The 16,788-nt window shown below is 41.0% G+C and overlaps 1 protein-coding gene across 4 annotated transcripts in view; it reads right to left on the bottom strand.

Moving 5' to 3' along the window:
• The window catches only part of LOC121299752 (tetratricopeptide repeat protein 28-like), a 394,301-nt gene that overhangs the window by 63,506 nt on the left and 314,007 nt on the right, over positions 1-16,788 (bottom strand). For all 4 annotated transcript variants that reach the window (XM_041227761.1, XM_041227758.1, XM_041227759.1 and 1 more), the window contains 2 exons: positions 5,485-6,826; positions 3,585-4,108 (listed from right to left, as the gene is read on the bottom strand). In XM_041227761.1, the coding sequence (XP_041083695.1) occupies positions 3,585-4,108; positions 5,485-6,826 (1,866 nt within the window). The remainder of the gene's footprint in view (positions 1-3,584; positions 4,109-5,484; positions 6,827-16,788) is intronic.

Here is a 16,788-nt window from a genome sequence, read left to right as displayed (position 1 = left end):
TTCTACCTGATTTTTTTAAAAAAGCATTCACCTGAATTTGGAAAAAAATGTCACCTGAAAATCAATAACACCAGTACATCACACACACCATGCCCACTACACATAGTTAGGAAGAATTAATGAGGAACATTAAAAATGGTACACTGCCGAACTGCAACATCTATCATTGAAATGTAATGACCTTTAATATGTTTAGTAATTTCATTTCTGATTCCAAGCAGTCCTAGCGAAATGCGTAGAGTCCGCAGTGATAAACGAGTAAGGTCTCCCTGTCTCCCAAGGTCACATACAATAGATAGATCAAACCCTGACAGCCTGCTGTACTCCAATGCCAATCTACAACAAGTACGCATTCGGCTGCCCAATAGACTGCCATGTCAATGGCTGGGGAAAGCTATTTGCAGGAGGATAACAATCACTTTGAAAATGATCAGATAATATCTAGAGGAAATCAGGGAAGCCACAGTTAGTTGTTACACATTTTAATTATCTCACTAATTATTATAATTATCTTAATTGAATTAAATGTTTCTAATCTCAGTAATTAGCGTAGCTGGAAATACATTTTTGTGGTGTTTTGTCCCCATGTTTTTTCAATTTTCTTAAAAGGGTTACAGCTAGAAAAATAAAGCAAATGTTACTTGGCATTCACTAACATTTTCTTATAGATATCAAGTGTGCAGCTTTGAAAGAAACACATCTTATAGCACTGTAGTAGAAAGCTGGTACTACACTAGGTTAAAAACATTTCTGACATGCACTTCCTAGAGAGTCTGTGTGACAGTGGGTGGAACTCCCCTCTGTCCCGTGGCTCCAGTATTAATTTGAGGAATGACTTGCGATGGGAATGACAGCTTTAAATCAGGGTGCAACTCTCATAACCTTCGTTATTACAGGACTGATTGAACCAAGGGCACTGGGGGTCAATATATTGTAGCACAGCACTCCAGTGAATTAAACTACAAGGCTGGGGTTAGTTAGTGCAGTACACTGTGCAAGTCCTCCTTCATGAGGCCGCCCAGGAGTGACGGCAAACCAGGTGGCCACTCACCTGATAGAGGTTGGCAAAGCACCTCTCGAGAAACAATGGAAGAGGCGTGTAAGAGACAATGCCAGCTCCACCGAAGGAATAGTGGTCAGGTCACAGTTAATCCAGTCACACCTGCTGAATTGGCAGAAGCTATGAACAGAATGAAATCTGGAACTGCCATGGGCTATGACAACATCCCCCCAGAATTCCTGAAGCATTTAGGACCACGGGTAAGGTCATGGCTGGCTGGGTTTCTAATGCGTGTCCTGTCAGAGCACCGCATGCCACGAATTTGGTGATGCTCAAAAGTCATCGCAATCCTGAAACCGGGTAAGGACCCTCGCGTCGCAGCAAGTTACAGACCTATATCACTACTTTCAGTAAGCTACACGGTCCTGGATCGCATCACCCCAAACGTTGAGCGGATCCTCCCAATTGAACAAGCAGGTTTCAGAGCAGGAAGAAGTACATGTGATCAAGTCCTGGCTCTAGCCACCTTCATCGAAAACGGCTTCCAGCAGAAGTTTAAAACCGGCAATGTTTTCCTGGATTTAACTGCAGCGTACGACAGTGTCTGGCGCACAGGCCTCTTGTTAAAGCCGGCAAAATCCTTGCCAGCTTGGGTTCCAGATGTCGTGGAGTTCCTGCTGCAAGACCGGAGAATACGAGTACACATGGGTGAAGAAGTGAGCAGGTGGCAGATTCAGCAGAACGGTCTCCCACAAGGATCTGTTCTCGCACCCACTCTCTTCAATGTGTATGTCTCGGACCTTCCTCGTACAAGATCCAGCAAGTTCATGTATGTGGACAACATCTGCTGTGCCACTCAAGCCCAAGCTTTCGAAGAACTCGAAGAGCATCTCAACATCGATATGGCAATCTTATCCGACTACTCCAAAAAGTGGCGACTCCAACCAAGCGTAACAAAAACTGTCTCAGCAGTTTTTCATCTGCACTATGCAAGTGCTTCACGGGAACTGAATGTAGTCTTAGATGGTAAACGGCTTAAGTGAGATCACAGCCCAATTTACCTCGGTGTTACCCTGGATCGTTCACTGACATTCCACGACCACCTGATAAAGATAGCCACGAAAGTCCGCGCACGAAACAACTTGCTGAGTATGTTGGTTGGCATATCATAGGGAGCACAAACACCGGTCCTCCGGTCCACAGCCCTTGCTCTCTGCTACTCAACAGCTGAGTACTGTGCCCCAGTCCGGTGTCGCAGTTCACACGCAAAGAAAATTGACACTCGGCTGAACTCTGCAATGCGGACCATCTCTGGCACTTTTCGCTCAACTCCGGTCCAGTGGCTACTGGTGCTGAGCAACATCACACCTCCACACATTCAGCGCAAGGAAGCAGTGGTCAAAATCATCAACAAGATCCAGGATAACCCGGCACTACGACTGCATGACTTTATCCTCCATCCACCAAAGGTGTGTCTGGAATCTAGACGTCCAGTCTGGCTGTCACTTCCTGACCCTGATTGGTCATCAACAACCCAGTGGCAAGAGGAGTGGTTCCAGAGCGACACTCGCAACCAATTCTTCATTGCTGACCCAACAGACCGCCCGCCTGGCTTTGACCTGCCAAGCCAAGAATGGACTTTACTCAATCGCTACCATACTGGTCACGGTCGGTGTGCAGCATGTCTTTATGACTGGGGCCCTGTAGACAGCCCACTCTGCTCATGTGGGCAGAAACAGACAATGCTTCACGTTGTGGAGGACTGCCCGCTGACAAGTTTCCCGGGTGGACTCTGTGTTTTACACACAGCTGTTGATTCAGCAGTTGCTTGGCTGAGCAAGAAGAGCACACACTAAGAAGAAGATTGTGCAAGTTAAGAGTTTCCATCAATCCCTCAATTCTTTAATTTTGACTTGGATAAAACCAGATAAGTTCAAATATATGTAAATTATATGTACAAATCATCTGATAAGTGCAGTTTTATGCCAAAAAGAATCACATTTCTAGGAATGATGAACAACTGGGTGGGTATCTGTTCTTTATTTTACCTCAAAAATGTATTTCTATTTGACTATATTACTCCATTATAGAAAACAACAATTACTCTTAATAACCAGTAGAACATGACAGGAGATTTTGTTAACCAAGAACCCTGTCATTTGAACTGCATTGTAAAGTATCTGGAAAAACTACTTCCCATGCAAAACAACACATTCCTTTAAAGGGCATTGAGCACACAAAATAATTCCAGTCAATCCTATCTAATTAGCACACATTGTTAACCCTTCCATTGTACTTCATGAGGTTAAAATGAAGGAACACAGAGACATTTGAAACACACAAGTCTTTCAAATAGCAGTGATCGGTTACTGTGAATGAAAGCAGTAATTTTACCATAAGTTTATCCTCATTTTTATCTTATACAGGAAAATGTGAGACCTGCACAGTAATGGAAATGCATATTTGCAGAGATTACGTATAAACGTCTGGAGATGACCTTAAAAAAACCGAATTTTTTTGGTCGATAATATATTTATATATATATATATATATATATATATATTTTTTTTTTTTTTTAACGTACCTTCTTGTAAGTACATGACTGCTTGGGAGTAGTTCTGCAAGGCATGGTGGGTCCTTCCTAGACTGCTATAGGCCACGGTTTTGGCCACCAAGTCATTCATTTGGGCTGCAATGCTCAAGTGCTGCTCCTGGTAAACCACGGCCCTCTCAAAATTTCCCAGCGACTCGTAGGTGAGCCCCAGGTTCCCGTAGGCCCGTCCCTGGCAGGTGGGGTTATTGGTCTCCTCTGAGATCTCCAGGTCAAGCTGGTGGTACTGCAGGGCCGTGTCGTACTCGCCCATGTGCTGATAAACCCCACCCAGGCCACAGGCGGCGTCGCTCTCCAGGATGCGGTCTCTTACCTCGCGAGCGATGTTCAATTGCCTCTCCAGGCAGGAGATGGCCTGCTCATAGTTTCCCAGTTGGCTATGCAGACTCCCCAGCTCCCCGTAGGCCTGCGCCTTGTTAAAAGATTCTCCAAGCTCATGAGCCACCACCAGCCTCTTCTCAAAACACACCAGAGCCTGCTGAAGACTTCCTATTGCCCTGCCAAAACAACACGGGACAGTAAGCAGCCGTAACTTGCATGATTGACTAAACTAGGATAGGATCAACTGAGTTTTCTTGACCTTAACTGGAACTCTTTCAACATTGCAGACCTGTATATTTCCTTTAATATATTCCCCTTATAATTATATGGTGTTTGCAATCATTTCAGTTGCTCCAATACTGAGTTATTGTGTTTCTCTAAATCTGCCTTCACCTGGTTTTGAGCTGCTTTGAGCTTGTCTAGAGAATGCCAAGTACCGACACATTTTCATTATAGGACCTTTGAAATCTGCTAGTCCCACTTACTCTACGTTTATAAAGACAGAGAGTAGGTGGAGCCGAGTTGCGAGACCGCACTGTCAAGTGATTTGAATGGAACGGGGAAGGCTGTTCAGTGCTGGAACTTAAGATTCTTCAGACAAGCTCAAAGCAAGTTCACTGGCAAGTAAAGGTCAATTTTGAGAACAAAACTCAATATTGGAGAAAGAGAACACAGAACCACTCAGAATGATTCTGCACACCCTAAAATAGTAAGGGAAATGTAAAAAAAGAAATACAAATAATATCTGAAGCTTCGTACTCTTTAAAACTAGCAGCAAACAGCATAGTTGTGCATTTTAGGAATGTGCTAAATATTAAAAACAAATTGGATTACTCCCACATGGATGTTGAGTAATGCACAAACAATTTTAATAAACAAATAACATTTTCTGTGCAACACACTTGAAAATTGATGAGTCTATTGTTTCAGTTAAATTAAAAGTATCAGAAGTAAACAACATCAAAATACCAAAGTAATTACTGGTAAAAGTATTAATGTTATTATTGGTATTTAAATAATGCCCAATGCGGTTACCTCTCAGTTCAATGATCCGATTTAGGTAATTCAGTGTGTAAAGTGTTAACAAAAACATTGGCTGTTTGTACATCTTTCAATACTATTTTAGTGCATAATTAATACAGTTTAATGAACAAAACGAAACCTCTGCAATAACATTGTCAATATCGGAGTATGGTCACCATAGGCAACAGTACAGCACTGATCTGAAGTCTGCAGTGGGTTACATTCTTCTGGGTCGTCACCATTCCTCAATGAATACCAGTTTTTATTTATTCAGTCTTGCTGCTGTATTGCCCATTGTGACTGTAACTGCGTTGCAACAAGGAGGTGCAGCTGTTATATATTGCAGAATACATGCCACAGGTTCATTTTTAAGTTAGAGTCAAAAAACAGTTCTCTCACAATTTTAAGCTTCATATTTGGCAGTAAGTCTAATTCTTTGAATTTCAGCAGCTGCTACTTACCACTGTGTTTTCGTTTAAAACTTAATGATTATTTTACAAAAAAGAGTGTATCATTGGAAGTCACTTACCTGTGTCCATTTCCAAGCCCCCTGTAAGCCTTTGCTTGATCTTGCATGCGGTTCAGGCTTTGTGCCACAGACAGATATTGTTCATAGTACTTAATGGCTTCCTCATAATCACCCAAGGCTTCGTAGCAATCCCCCAGATTCCCATAGCCCCTCCCTCGGTCCAGCACTGCCTCATTCCCGTTCAACTGCTGTAGCATCGCCAACTGCTGCTCAAAATACCCAATGGCTTCTTCCATGACATTCATGTTCATTTTGGTGATGCCCATGTTCCCATAAACCTGGGCCTCTATACTCGGATCCTTCAACTTCTGCCCCAGTTCTAGCTGCTCTTCGTAGCACTTAAAGGCCATAGTGTACTTCCCCAATGACATATACACAGCGGCGAGATGCCCATGTGCTTTGCATTCCCCCTGTATGTCACTCAGTTCTTGATAGACCTCCAGCTCTTGTGTGTGGTAACCCAATGCCTTATCGTATTTTTGGATCAACCTGTAGGCAGCCCCCAAGGCTGCATAAGCACTAGCCTCAAGCTTCCGTTCCTTGACCTGATGGGCCAAAGCCAACTGCTGCTCATAAAACTTAATTGCGCCGTTCACGTCTTTCTTACACACAAAGATATCTCCCAGGTTGCCAAGTGCCCGAAATCTAGCCTGTGAGTTGTTTAAGGACTGGGCCAGGGAGAGGAGGTATTTCTGGCATTCTTCTGCCTTGTTGTAGTTCCCAAGAGCCTTGAATGCTAGGCCCAAGTTGCAGTAGGCCTTTGCCTGGCTCAGTTTGTCATGCAAGTCCTTAGCTAAAGCCAGATCCTGCTCGTAGAACTTCACAGCCTCTCGATAGTTCCTGAGGCAATAATGGGCATAGCCAAGGTTATGACAGACTTTCCCTTCGCTTTCCATGTCCTGTAGTTCAGCAGGCAGCCGTAGATACTGCTCATAGTAGGGCACAGCCTGAAGAAACTCCCCTCTGGAGCAGTGGAAGTTGCCCAGGTTGCTAAGGGCCCGGGCCTCACTCTGAATGTCACGCAGCTCTCTGGCAATGTTGAGGTGGTTTTGGTAGTGCTGTAAGGCTCTGTCATGGGCTCCTAAGGCCTGGTAGGCTACTGCTAGATTCCCATGAGTAGAGGCCTGTGACGCCCGGTCATTCACCTCCATGGAGATCTGCAGCTCCTGACGATGGTACTTGACAGCTTGGTCGAAGATTCCCAAAGCGTTGAAAGCATTCCCCATGTTGCCGTAAGCCCTACCTTGGGCAGCATAGTCACTGAGCTCCTGAGCAATGGAGAGATGAGTTTTGTGGAGTTTCAGTGCAGTCTCATAATCTCCTTTCATCTGGTGGATGATACCTGTACAAAGAGACAACACAACAGTGTTATATGAAGGTAAACACTCAAACCAATCATTCAGTAGACAAGCCAGCTTGAGAAAACAAGACGAGAATATCACATAACTAATGCAATCGAATACAACAAATGACTAAAATCCAATACAAATATTTCTCATACCAGTTACTCTTCAAAATCAGCCCCTCAATACTGTTACATTATTTCACATGCTTTGCAGTACTGCGGTTATTTTTGAAAAACAGCTTTTGAACAAGCTAATTAATACAAAGAGAATTGTGCTACACATAAACTCGAGTGAAAAGTTAAGACTTGCAGCAAGCTGATAATTAATAAACTACCATCTAAAATGTTCTCTGTGCAATTTTGTCTTCCAAATGGCACATCACATGGATTCTCCACAGTTTAAAAGCTTATGGAGACGGACTCACAGGGCAAAACAGACTTTAAAAAAAAGCGAAATGAATACTGTGCAACTAATGGATACTTATTATGGAAAATGTTTTGAGGCAACAGTGGTTGAAACATTAATCTTGGTTACTGCCACTGAGCCACTGACTCCCATGTAATCTCCTTTCCCCCTCCCTTGCAGCAAAGTGGTGTGTTTATAATAACGTGGATCAGCAATTTGCTGGCATCTGCAAATCAAAAACAATGACCCAACTGCTAAAATCCGGGTGCATTTAGTGGGCACTAATGACTTGGTAAAGTAAAATATCTACAGATATCTGCTTTGACCAAAATGTGTGTTTTGTATTTTTGTTAGCTCTTTTAAAACAAATGTTTTTATATGCCATGTCTTTTTTAGCAACGGCTTGGTCAGCAACCATTAGAAGCATGCTAGAAATAGCCTGAAATGCTAGGAAGCTGTCCAAATCAAGCACAGGGTGGGGTTTACACAACTGTGTTCATTTTAATTATCTAAACAGAGGCAGATCTTAAAGGAACACCCTCTTACTGTCCTATAATGTGTGCTTTGTATAATTCTCTACTGCTGTTTCTGCTTAGATCATTATGTACCAGGCTTACTAACTAGCAGGATTACTGCGTTTTACAAATAACCAAGGGGGTTTGCAATGATAATTTCGATCCCATTTGCAACTGTGAGATAATAATGTAAAATATACAACATCATAAAAAGGACAGAAATTACTGTATTTTTCAAACCACCTAAGAAATTCTTAACAGATCCAAAGGCTAGAAATGTACATTTTAGCTGGAATAGCAAGCAATTGAGACTGAGAGAGAATGTTTATAACAGGATATTAAAAAGATAATGCTTAAATACTAACACCCTTTAACTCCCCCTTATAAATAAAACAATATAAATGTAATGGTGCTGATATTAAGATCTTCAGCTGTTTATAGCATTAAAATAGAGCCCATCTGTATATGAACAGTCAGTCATCTACAAATATTACCAGCTGCTGGAAAATCCAATTCATTGTTGTTGCCAACTTTCACACTGATCAGCACATGCTGTGAGCCTGTTTTCATTGGTGGTTTATTTAAAACTTGTATAAAACTGGGGAGAAGCTGAAAATAGGACATTTACCTCAGCCCTTAGCATAAGAATACAGTAAAATTTACGAACAAGAAGAGGCCATTCAGCCCATCAGTGCTTTCCTAGTAGCTGATTGATCTCCAAACTTGGTCTTAAAGTATCCCATGTCCATTCCATACCATCACCACTCTGTGTAAAGAACTATCTCCTACCCTCTGTCCTAAAGCTATCTCTACTTAATTTCCATCAATTTCTGGTTCTGGTTTCTACGTCAGGGTTCTGGTTAGGGTCAACTTTGTCCACTGCTTATAAGATTTTAAAGACTACAATGTTGTCTCTCCCAATTCTTCTTTGTTGTAGGCCAAGTAGAATCAGCTCACAGTGAATTCTTTTAAGCCCTGGACTTAGTCTGGTTGCTCTTTGCTGGAGTCTCTCCTTGGCCACAATGTCCCTTTGGTAATGTGGTGACCAGAAGCGACCCTCTAAATAAGACTTACACTACTGTCCAACAGGGACTTGAACCATGGACCCTCACATTATTAGTGTGATGCTCTAACCCTTATAAAAGTTTACACTGTACATTTGCACATTTCCAATGCCTTTCCCATGACTTACCATGTATGTTATGCTTTACCATACCTCACTGGGACTTACAATGCTTTTACTATGGGAAACTTTTATAAAGGACTGACCAGGGCTGTGGCTGAGCTGTCCTCGTCGCTGGTGATATGGTGCCAAGAAGCAGTATGTAGTCTCCTAGTTTTGCCAATAAAAGGTTGGGAAAAAGTGACTGAGTCAGTCCTATAGATACGCTTGTAAACAGCAGCATGCTTTTGTACCGCAAGTGCGCATGGCAGCTGTGTTTCCATACCGCGAGGCAGCATGACTACCACAATGACACCGAACCGCAGAAATTCCACTCAGACACCAGCGACAGCCCCGGAAGGAAAGAGGGAATACACAGCCCATCCTCCAGAGAACAAAACACATTTACTGAGTTCTGCATCACATACTGGGTGGTTTAAAACCAGGACATAAAGCAATTTAACACAGATTTTTGTTCCACACGGGTTTCAGTAATTTATACACTTCCTATCTGGCTGGCTGTCCATGTTTGTTTTGGTGTCTGGGGCCCTAAAAAACCCATGCTAAAAACTCACGGCTGTTGTGTGTGTTTCTTTTAATGGAATGATATTTCAGTGTGTTAAAATGTGTATAACAGAAACATGTGTTCTGCTCTGTAGGGTAGCACATCTAAAGTTAATAAAAAGTATTGAGAAAATTAAAGCGTAGCGTGACAGATTCCCATAGCTCTCTTTATATTTTTGGTCCCACAAAGGTCACACTTAAAGATCTTGAAAAACATTTTTTTTTTTCCCTTTACATTTATACCATAACTTCAGTTCGCTCAACCAAAGGTTTAAACTGATACGGTAGACAAACATTTCAGCTAGTGTCTTCATCATTTCAGTTTTGCCTCACATTTACATACATACTGTATTAACTAATTTCTTTACTTAGAGGTGAAACTTTTTCTTTAAACAAGTATATTCACATAAAGTCTCTTACTCAGTGTTGGCAGAGCTTGCAAAACCGACCAAGATTAAAGAAACATGGGTTAATTTGCAGGTTGCTGACAAACTTTGGTTCAGTACATAATTTCCTTTAGTATAAATATAAAACAAATTCTAATTGATACTTCTTAATTAAAAAGCGTCAAACTTTCTCCCTGTTGGTGTCCTGACCCTGAATTGTGGTAATCGAAAAGTTCTTCAGACAGTTATCATGTTAGATGCCCTGTGACACCACCACCGATCGCAGCCAATTCTAATGCCACTTTTTCTGGGATCTCAGCCAAGGTCCCCACAAGTCTTAATCACAGCCAGACAATACAACCTTATCTATCAGCCTTTTTATGAGCTTGTAGAGCCTTTCTCACTTTCTGCATCTGCAAACCTTTTGGCATGTTTACAAATCAGATTCACAGGCAATCAGAATTATGACTCATCCCTGCAGAGTACCAGCTTGAAAAGAAAAAAAAAAAAAAAAACAGATTAATTGACCATGGACAGCTTTTAGTAGAGATTCATATGCAAAGTACATTAAGATGAACCAAATTAGACTTCAGGCGTCCGAGGGAAGGATTTGAGTTTTGTGCTTGGACAGGGGGCGGGGAGGTGGTGTTTTGTTTTTTTACATGGGTAAAGGGTGTATGACCCAAGCATATTTGATTTTATAGCACTGGGGCAGCTTGGACACTTTATACTGTTTCATAATGTTATTTTTGTTACAAAGCTTGTTGACATCAGAATTTCTGCTATTCAGAAAAGGCACGGCACAAAGTACAACTGTGCATTTTGCACTATTTTTATTAAGAAATAAGTAAGTCAGTACATATCTTTCATCAATCTAGATAGATGTAAAGCTTGAAGTGTGATGCACAGGACATACAGACAGCCTGCACGATTTCGCTGTTGCCGGGGACTTGAGTCAACTTGAGTCTGTAATGCAAATGCAAAAAAATACAAATGGTGTTTTTGAGGAAGCGCAATGTGTACCTCTGAACTGTGACACATGCAATTAATTTAAAATAGTCAAAGAAAAGGAATACATAACCACAAATGGTAAAATAAATGAGACGAGTTTAAATGAGTTTACAATGCCATAATTAAAGCACAAAGCGCTCCCACATTTTCACACACGAGTGCCTATTATTTCTATATCACTGATTCCTGAGCGGAAATTGAAAGTTGAGCACTCTGAGGTTTTCATGTAGGTAGGTATATAAATGATACACATGACAAATATTGAGGTGTTCTAATACATTTGTTCACTACTGTACATGTCACAAAAAATGAAAACAAACTGTGGTCCTGTGTGGCTCAACTCGAAAAAACACTGCAGCCTGGAGGCCAGGGTGAGTCATGTGAACATGGTTCAAAGTTTTGATCTTGGAGGGGACCCACAAGGTGGACTGCTTTTGCCACCAGGGTTTGGTAGGGGCCAGAGGTCACCCAGTGATCACCAGACCTCCTCATTTAAGTGGGTTGCAGTGGTGAGGCGTCATTCTAATTGAGCATTTAAAATTGCGTAGATAAAATTGAAAAATACATTGAACCAATCATTGAATCTAAATGGTGTCATGAATCCTTATTAAGGTGCGTCTCTTTCAGAAAGCAGCGCGTGGAATCGTGTGCACAGTATACTGTTTTGACCAGCAGTGGGACATGGGTAGACGTTGGGGTTTGGTGTAGCAAAGATTTACACAACAGTGATAATATCATTTTGCTATTGCTGTTTGTTTCAGACATTGAAGGAAATACGGTGTTTTGCCTGCTACTAATATTGAGTTGTGAATAAAGAGAAGTCTAATTTCATTTTACTGAGGACTTGACTGAATTACTTGTCTTACTGAAAAAGCCAGAAGGTGAAACTTTTACCTTACACAACTCTCAAAGTACAGTAAAGTGTACGGTTGAGAAGGGCTGAGTTTGCCTACCTGGACTGACTGTTCTGTTTACTGCAGCTCTCAAGGAGCTGGACAAAGATCGGCTAACTTAACTCATGCTTGAGGTTTTAAATTTGTAGTTTCCCAGTGATTTATGTCCGCATGGGATGCATTTAATCTTAAACTAATTAAAGCCATGTCCATTAAGCAAATCAATGAATGTGCCTAACTATCAGTGTTGTAAAAAGCTTCCCATCTCCAAAATAATAGAGTGAAACTTACTTATAACCATTAAAAAAGCTATTATCGACCGGTGGTCTTTAAACACAAGTGATAAAACGTGAAACAGATACACTATTAGTAGAGAGATTGTATGCTAAAGTGCTAGACTTTGTGCGAAAGTAAAAACAAACGTATACATCACATAAAACTACACAACAACTGAGGCATATTTTTGAGTCCTGAAATTAAACTTATAAGCTGATTGCGACCAGTTTTGTAACACAGTTGTAATGCCCCAATACTTGGAGACACCAGGTGACAATGTATGCTATTCAAAATTGTCACGAATGGGTGGGGGGTGTACTAGTTCTCTACTATGTCTTCCTAGTAGGTTGTAAAACTGAGCGCCAGAGCAGTCTTTATGACATCAGCGTTGATCCTCTTTACAACCAAGCCTCCAGTTTGGCTTTGCAACTCCTCTGATTTCCTCCTTCTTAATTCCAGATGTCACGGCCCAACCACCATAGGTGTTCTGTACTGTACCTTCAATTACATGTGCTAGCTGGGTGATGAGCATCGACAACAGCCAGAAAACACTGTAAACCACGGGGAGACATTTAGCAAGGGCCCCTTCACAACTAGGTAAGTACAGCTAGCTGGGGATTCCTCCACAGGCCAGGCCAGAAACTAGTGCACAAACTACAGGGTTGGTATGACTGGACAGTCTTAAAATCTGCCATGTAGTTCTGTTGTGGCTTCCTTCCCAGGACTGCTACAAAACATTAAAGAAGAATATTAAAGAAAATGCAAATTCTACATTCAGCTAATGTGTGCTATTCAAAAAATAGTAAAGACATAAATCAGGCTTGTGGTTCTAAAGATATGATTTGCCCAACAAATCAGATGCCAGAAGTATTGCAGCACAAAACAGTAGGTCACCATGAGCTGCACTCACAGTACGTTGAATAACATGTTTGTTGTAATGTATGTTACTTTATTGTCATCTTAGAAGATGCACTAAATCTCATAGAAAGAGGAAGGTACACTACAGGAAAATATCAAAAGCTGTCAGACTTCCAACAACCACAGGTCTTAATGTCACCTTACCTGAACACAGACTCGGCAGAGATCAAACACAGAGATTTGGTGCTGATCTGCTACAGTGGGGTTATACTGAAGCAAAACATGTCAGAGTTATCGCTTAGAGAAAATCACTACTAGATATGCAGTCAGCTCAACATGCCCATTAGGGCTCGGAGTTTCAGCCATTTTTCAACAGCTGCTATCAATTCCGATCCCCCCCTGCAACCTCACAATTACATTTTACATCAGACTGGAAATGGAACTTTCACTGGCTTTCCTTTCTTCCTCCATCCTCTGGCATGCTGATGTCTTCCCCCTTAAAATACTGGAATTTCATTTTCCTTAGAGGAGTAAGAAACATGAGCTATTTCTTATTTATTCACAAATTCCTCCAGACAACCCTTCTTGAGTTCCAGTTTCTCACACGGAAACAATGAAAATACTTTTAGTGTTGGATTGACTAGATTTATAGGTGGAGGGAGATTTTGTAACTGCAACACGCTTTTTCTTCCAGGCTTCCAAATCTGAATTCATTATTCTGACAGGATCATGCCAGCCCTATCTGAAACTGGAGAATACTGCAGCACTTCAAAAGAAACCCATTTACATGGACAGATACAGATAGACTTGCAGCAATTTCTAGCCAATTCAAGTACCTATATATTCAATGTGCTGCTGTACAAGAGTCCTAGCCATTTCTCTGAAGAGAGGGCTACAGCTAGGACAAATCTGCACCAGCTCCATATAAAACACAGCTCCTCATTTAAACTGTCAGTCTCAATTTGAACACTATCTGCATATCCCTTTATTGTGACCCTCTATCAGCATTGTATTTAGTCCAATACTGTGTATTACAGCTGAGGGATTCATCTATGATGAAAGTATTAAAATGAAACTTACCACCACCTCCATTTTCACAATATTTAATGAGCAAGCTGCCATTTTATGATATATGCAATTGTAATGAACAACTCTGACTGACGTAGCTCTAATCTGTGTTGAGGTTTCATATGAGCTGGGAATGTGCTTTTAACTCTTTTGAAAAGCCCAGCTCCTTATCCAAGTTGCCAGCAACAAGCGTTTGGAAAAGACAAGGCTTTGCAGTATTTTACATTGTATTCAGGCTCAAAATGCTTGTTCTGTTTTAAGTGAGTTGATTAATTTGGTATCTAAATGACCCCTGAGGGGAGGATTAGCAAATTGAGGAGTTAGGTGAACTCACGCTCGGATCTGGTGTGAAGGGGAGCCACACTCTCACTATGGTATTACAGTCCAGTCTGAAAATGGTATTACTAAGCATGGGAAATAACCATTTAAGCAGGAGAGACAACACTGTTTTAGAATACACGTCTTACAATAAATCTTTTAGAATACACATAATAAAACTGTATGGAATGTAACATTAGGGAAATTTAAAGTAGGGAATTGCTTTTCTTCAGCTCTTACTCAGGAACTTTCGACATCACAGTGTATCCAGATCATGCTCCCTCCTTCAACTATACTTGTACTCTGGTGCCTCTGTTACCGTAAATTGGCTTCTAACCAGACACAGTGAAATCTCATTAAACTGGCCTTCATTAAAATGCACAATGTGTTGCATCTGATGGGATGTATTGGTCCCAAGGGCAGAGAGTAAGACTATAATTCTATAACCAGAATATGCATTTAATGAGCTCAGACATATCATAAACATATATCATTATATGGACTGTTACTGTGTACTGAGACTCGGGTCTTGCCCTTATGCTGAAGACAGAAACACAAATGAAACCCACATTTACAGTACTTGGAGTGAACAGAGTTGTGGATGATGTCATGGAATCTTTGAATACCATCTGCTTCTAAAGAGGTCAACGTGCTGTAAAAAAAAAAAAAAACAAAACAAAACACACATGCTCTGTCCCACATCCAGCATGTTCTTGAGGCACATATATTGCTGGCAAACTTCCCTTCGTCCATATAACTACGTTGCCAAGGAAACTTAGTTATCCCCCCTCAATCATACAGTATCAAATCGAGGAGAAGCTGGCTATTGTTACACTTAGGATTTGCTGCTCAGCACATTTTGGTGAACATTTTGTCTTGCAAAAAGAGAAATGTAGGGCTGAAGTTACTGTTGACTCAGCACTGAGCGGCTGCCATCGAACTCAGTAGTCTCCATAGCAGGTCACATTTCACAGAAACGGCTGACCTGAAATCTACCTTTTTAATAAAAGATGAGTGGATAAGTAAACACTATTGATGTATCTGACGTTTCTTCCTCCTTACCCCCATTGGGATTACTAGTCCAATCAGGATAGATTATGTTTGACAACAGGTACTGTAGTACCAAATTCAAAAGCCTGTTCTCATTTACAAGGTCTTAATGTAGCTTAAAGAACATTTATGAACAAGAGGAGGGTATTTGACCCATCTTTGCTTGCCTGGTTATATAGCTGATTGATCTCAAAATCAGATAATAAGAGGTAGTAACAAAAAGTCGGGTCTTAAAGGATCTCAGTGATTTAATATTGTTAGGCAACCTCTGTCCTAATTGTTAGGCAATCCTCTGTCCTAAGTCTCCACTTCCAACTGTATTATATCAGTACATCGCATAAAATGCATATTTGGTTGCAATTTGGACACACAGCATCACAGCAATACAATTTAGAGTGAAACAGTTTAACAATAGTTTCCATATTCCATTCTGCAATCCATAAACATAACTACTTCTGGCACTGTGGTTTGAGTGGGGATGCAGAAATACATAAACTCTGTATTCTGACACTTACGCTAACTGTAATATTTGTGTGCCACTGAATAGTTCACTGATTTCCTGGAGACATACACTAAAAACAAAGCGTTGACAGGAATGTAAATATTTCTAAACCAATATATACAAGCAGCACTGTCTTTAGGAGCCTTTTGCAAAACATGATGCTGACACAGCGCTCACAAACAGCAAAGCGATCAATCTCACCCAAGGTGCTAAAGGTCAGCCCTCACCTCCACATGAAAAAGCAATACAATACCATTACACTTACTCATCCTCCATGTGAGATAGCTACATGGTTCTTTTGTAAATATACTGTATATGAAAGACACTCTCCAGATAAATGTGTCCCTTGACCTGTAATTTGCTTCCCTGTCGATGATATTGACAACAAGACCACCCTCATAATGCATGATGAAGATGTGCCCTTAAGGTATGTTTTAGTGTCTGCCATGCATACAGTTTGTCTCCACACAAGTGTCAGTTAGTTGAAAACCCATTATAACCCCTCCTATATGCAGACATTGCTTCCTTCGCCACTTCTCTACAGACCTTATGTATGTGTATTGCAGAATCTTAAAAGAGTCCTAAGATAGATTCTCTGTCTTTGTTAGGAATCATTATTAATAAGGGGGGGGGAGTAAAACTTGAATCCACACAATGGGTCATACTGTAAATGAGTGGACTGACTTAAACTCATTGAGCGGATATCAACTGACATTTTTGCAGGGCAAGAACCAGATAATTCACTGATATGATTTTTATTCTGTGGGCCTCTGTTAAATATGAATTGATTCATTACAACGTCCTAGTGCCTTGCTTCTTGACTAAAGCGTTTCTGTTTGCATTTGTTCAGAGAAATGGTAGAATTCAATGTCTTACTGCTTTTAATAATAACGTTTTCTCATTGCATGCTATGGTAAATGTCTGAATATTGGCAAGTCTCAAGATTTACT

This window comes from Polyodon spathula, chromosome 25 (genome assembly GCF_017654505.1).
Source record: "Polyodon spathula isolate WHYD16114869_AA chromosome 25, ASM1765450v1, whole genome shotgun sequence".
Lineage (NCBI taxonomy): Eukaryota > Metazoa > Chordata > Actinopteri > Acipenseriformes > Polyodontidae > Polyodon > Polyodon spathula.
Note: the sequence above shows the minus strand (reverse complement) of the source record. Positions and strands in the feature narration are given on the sequence as shown.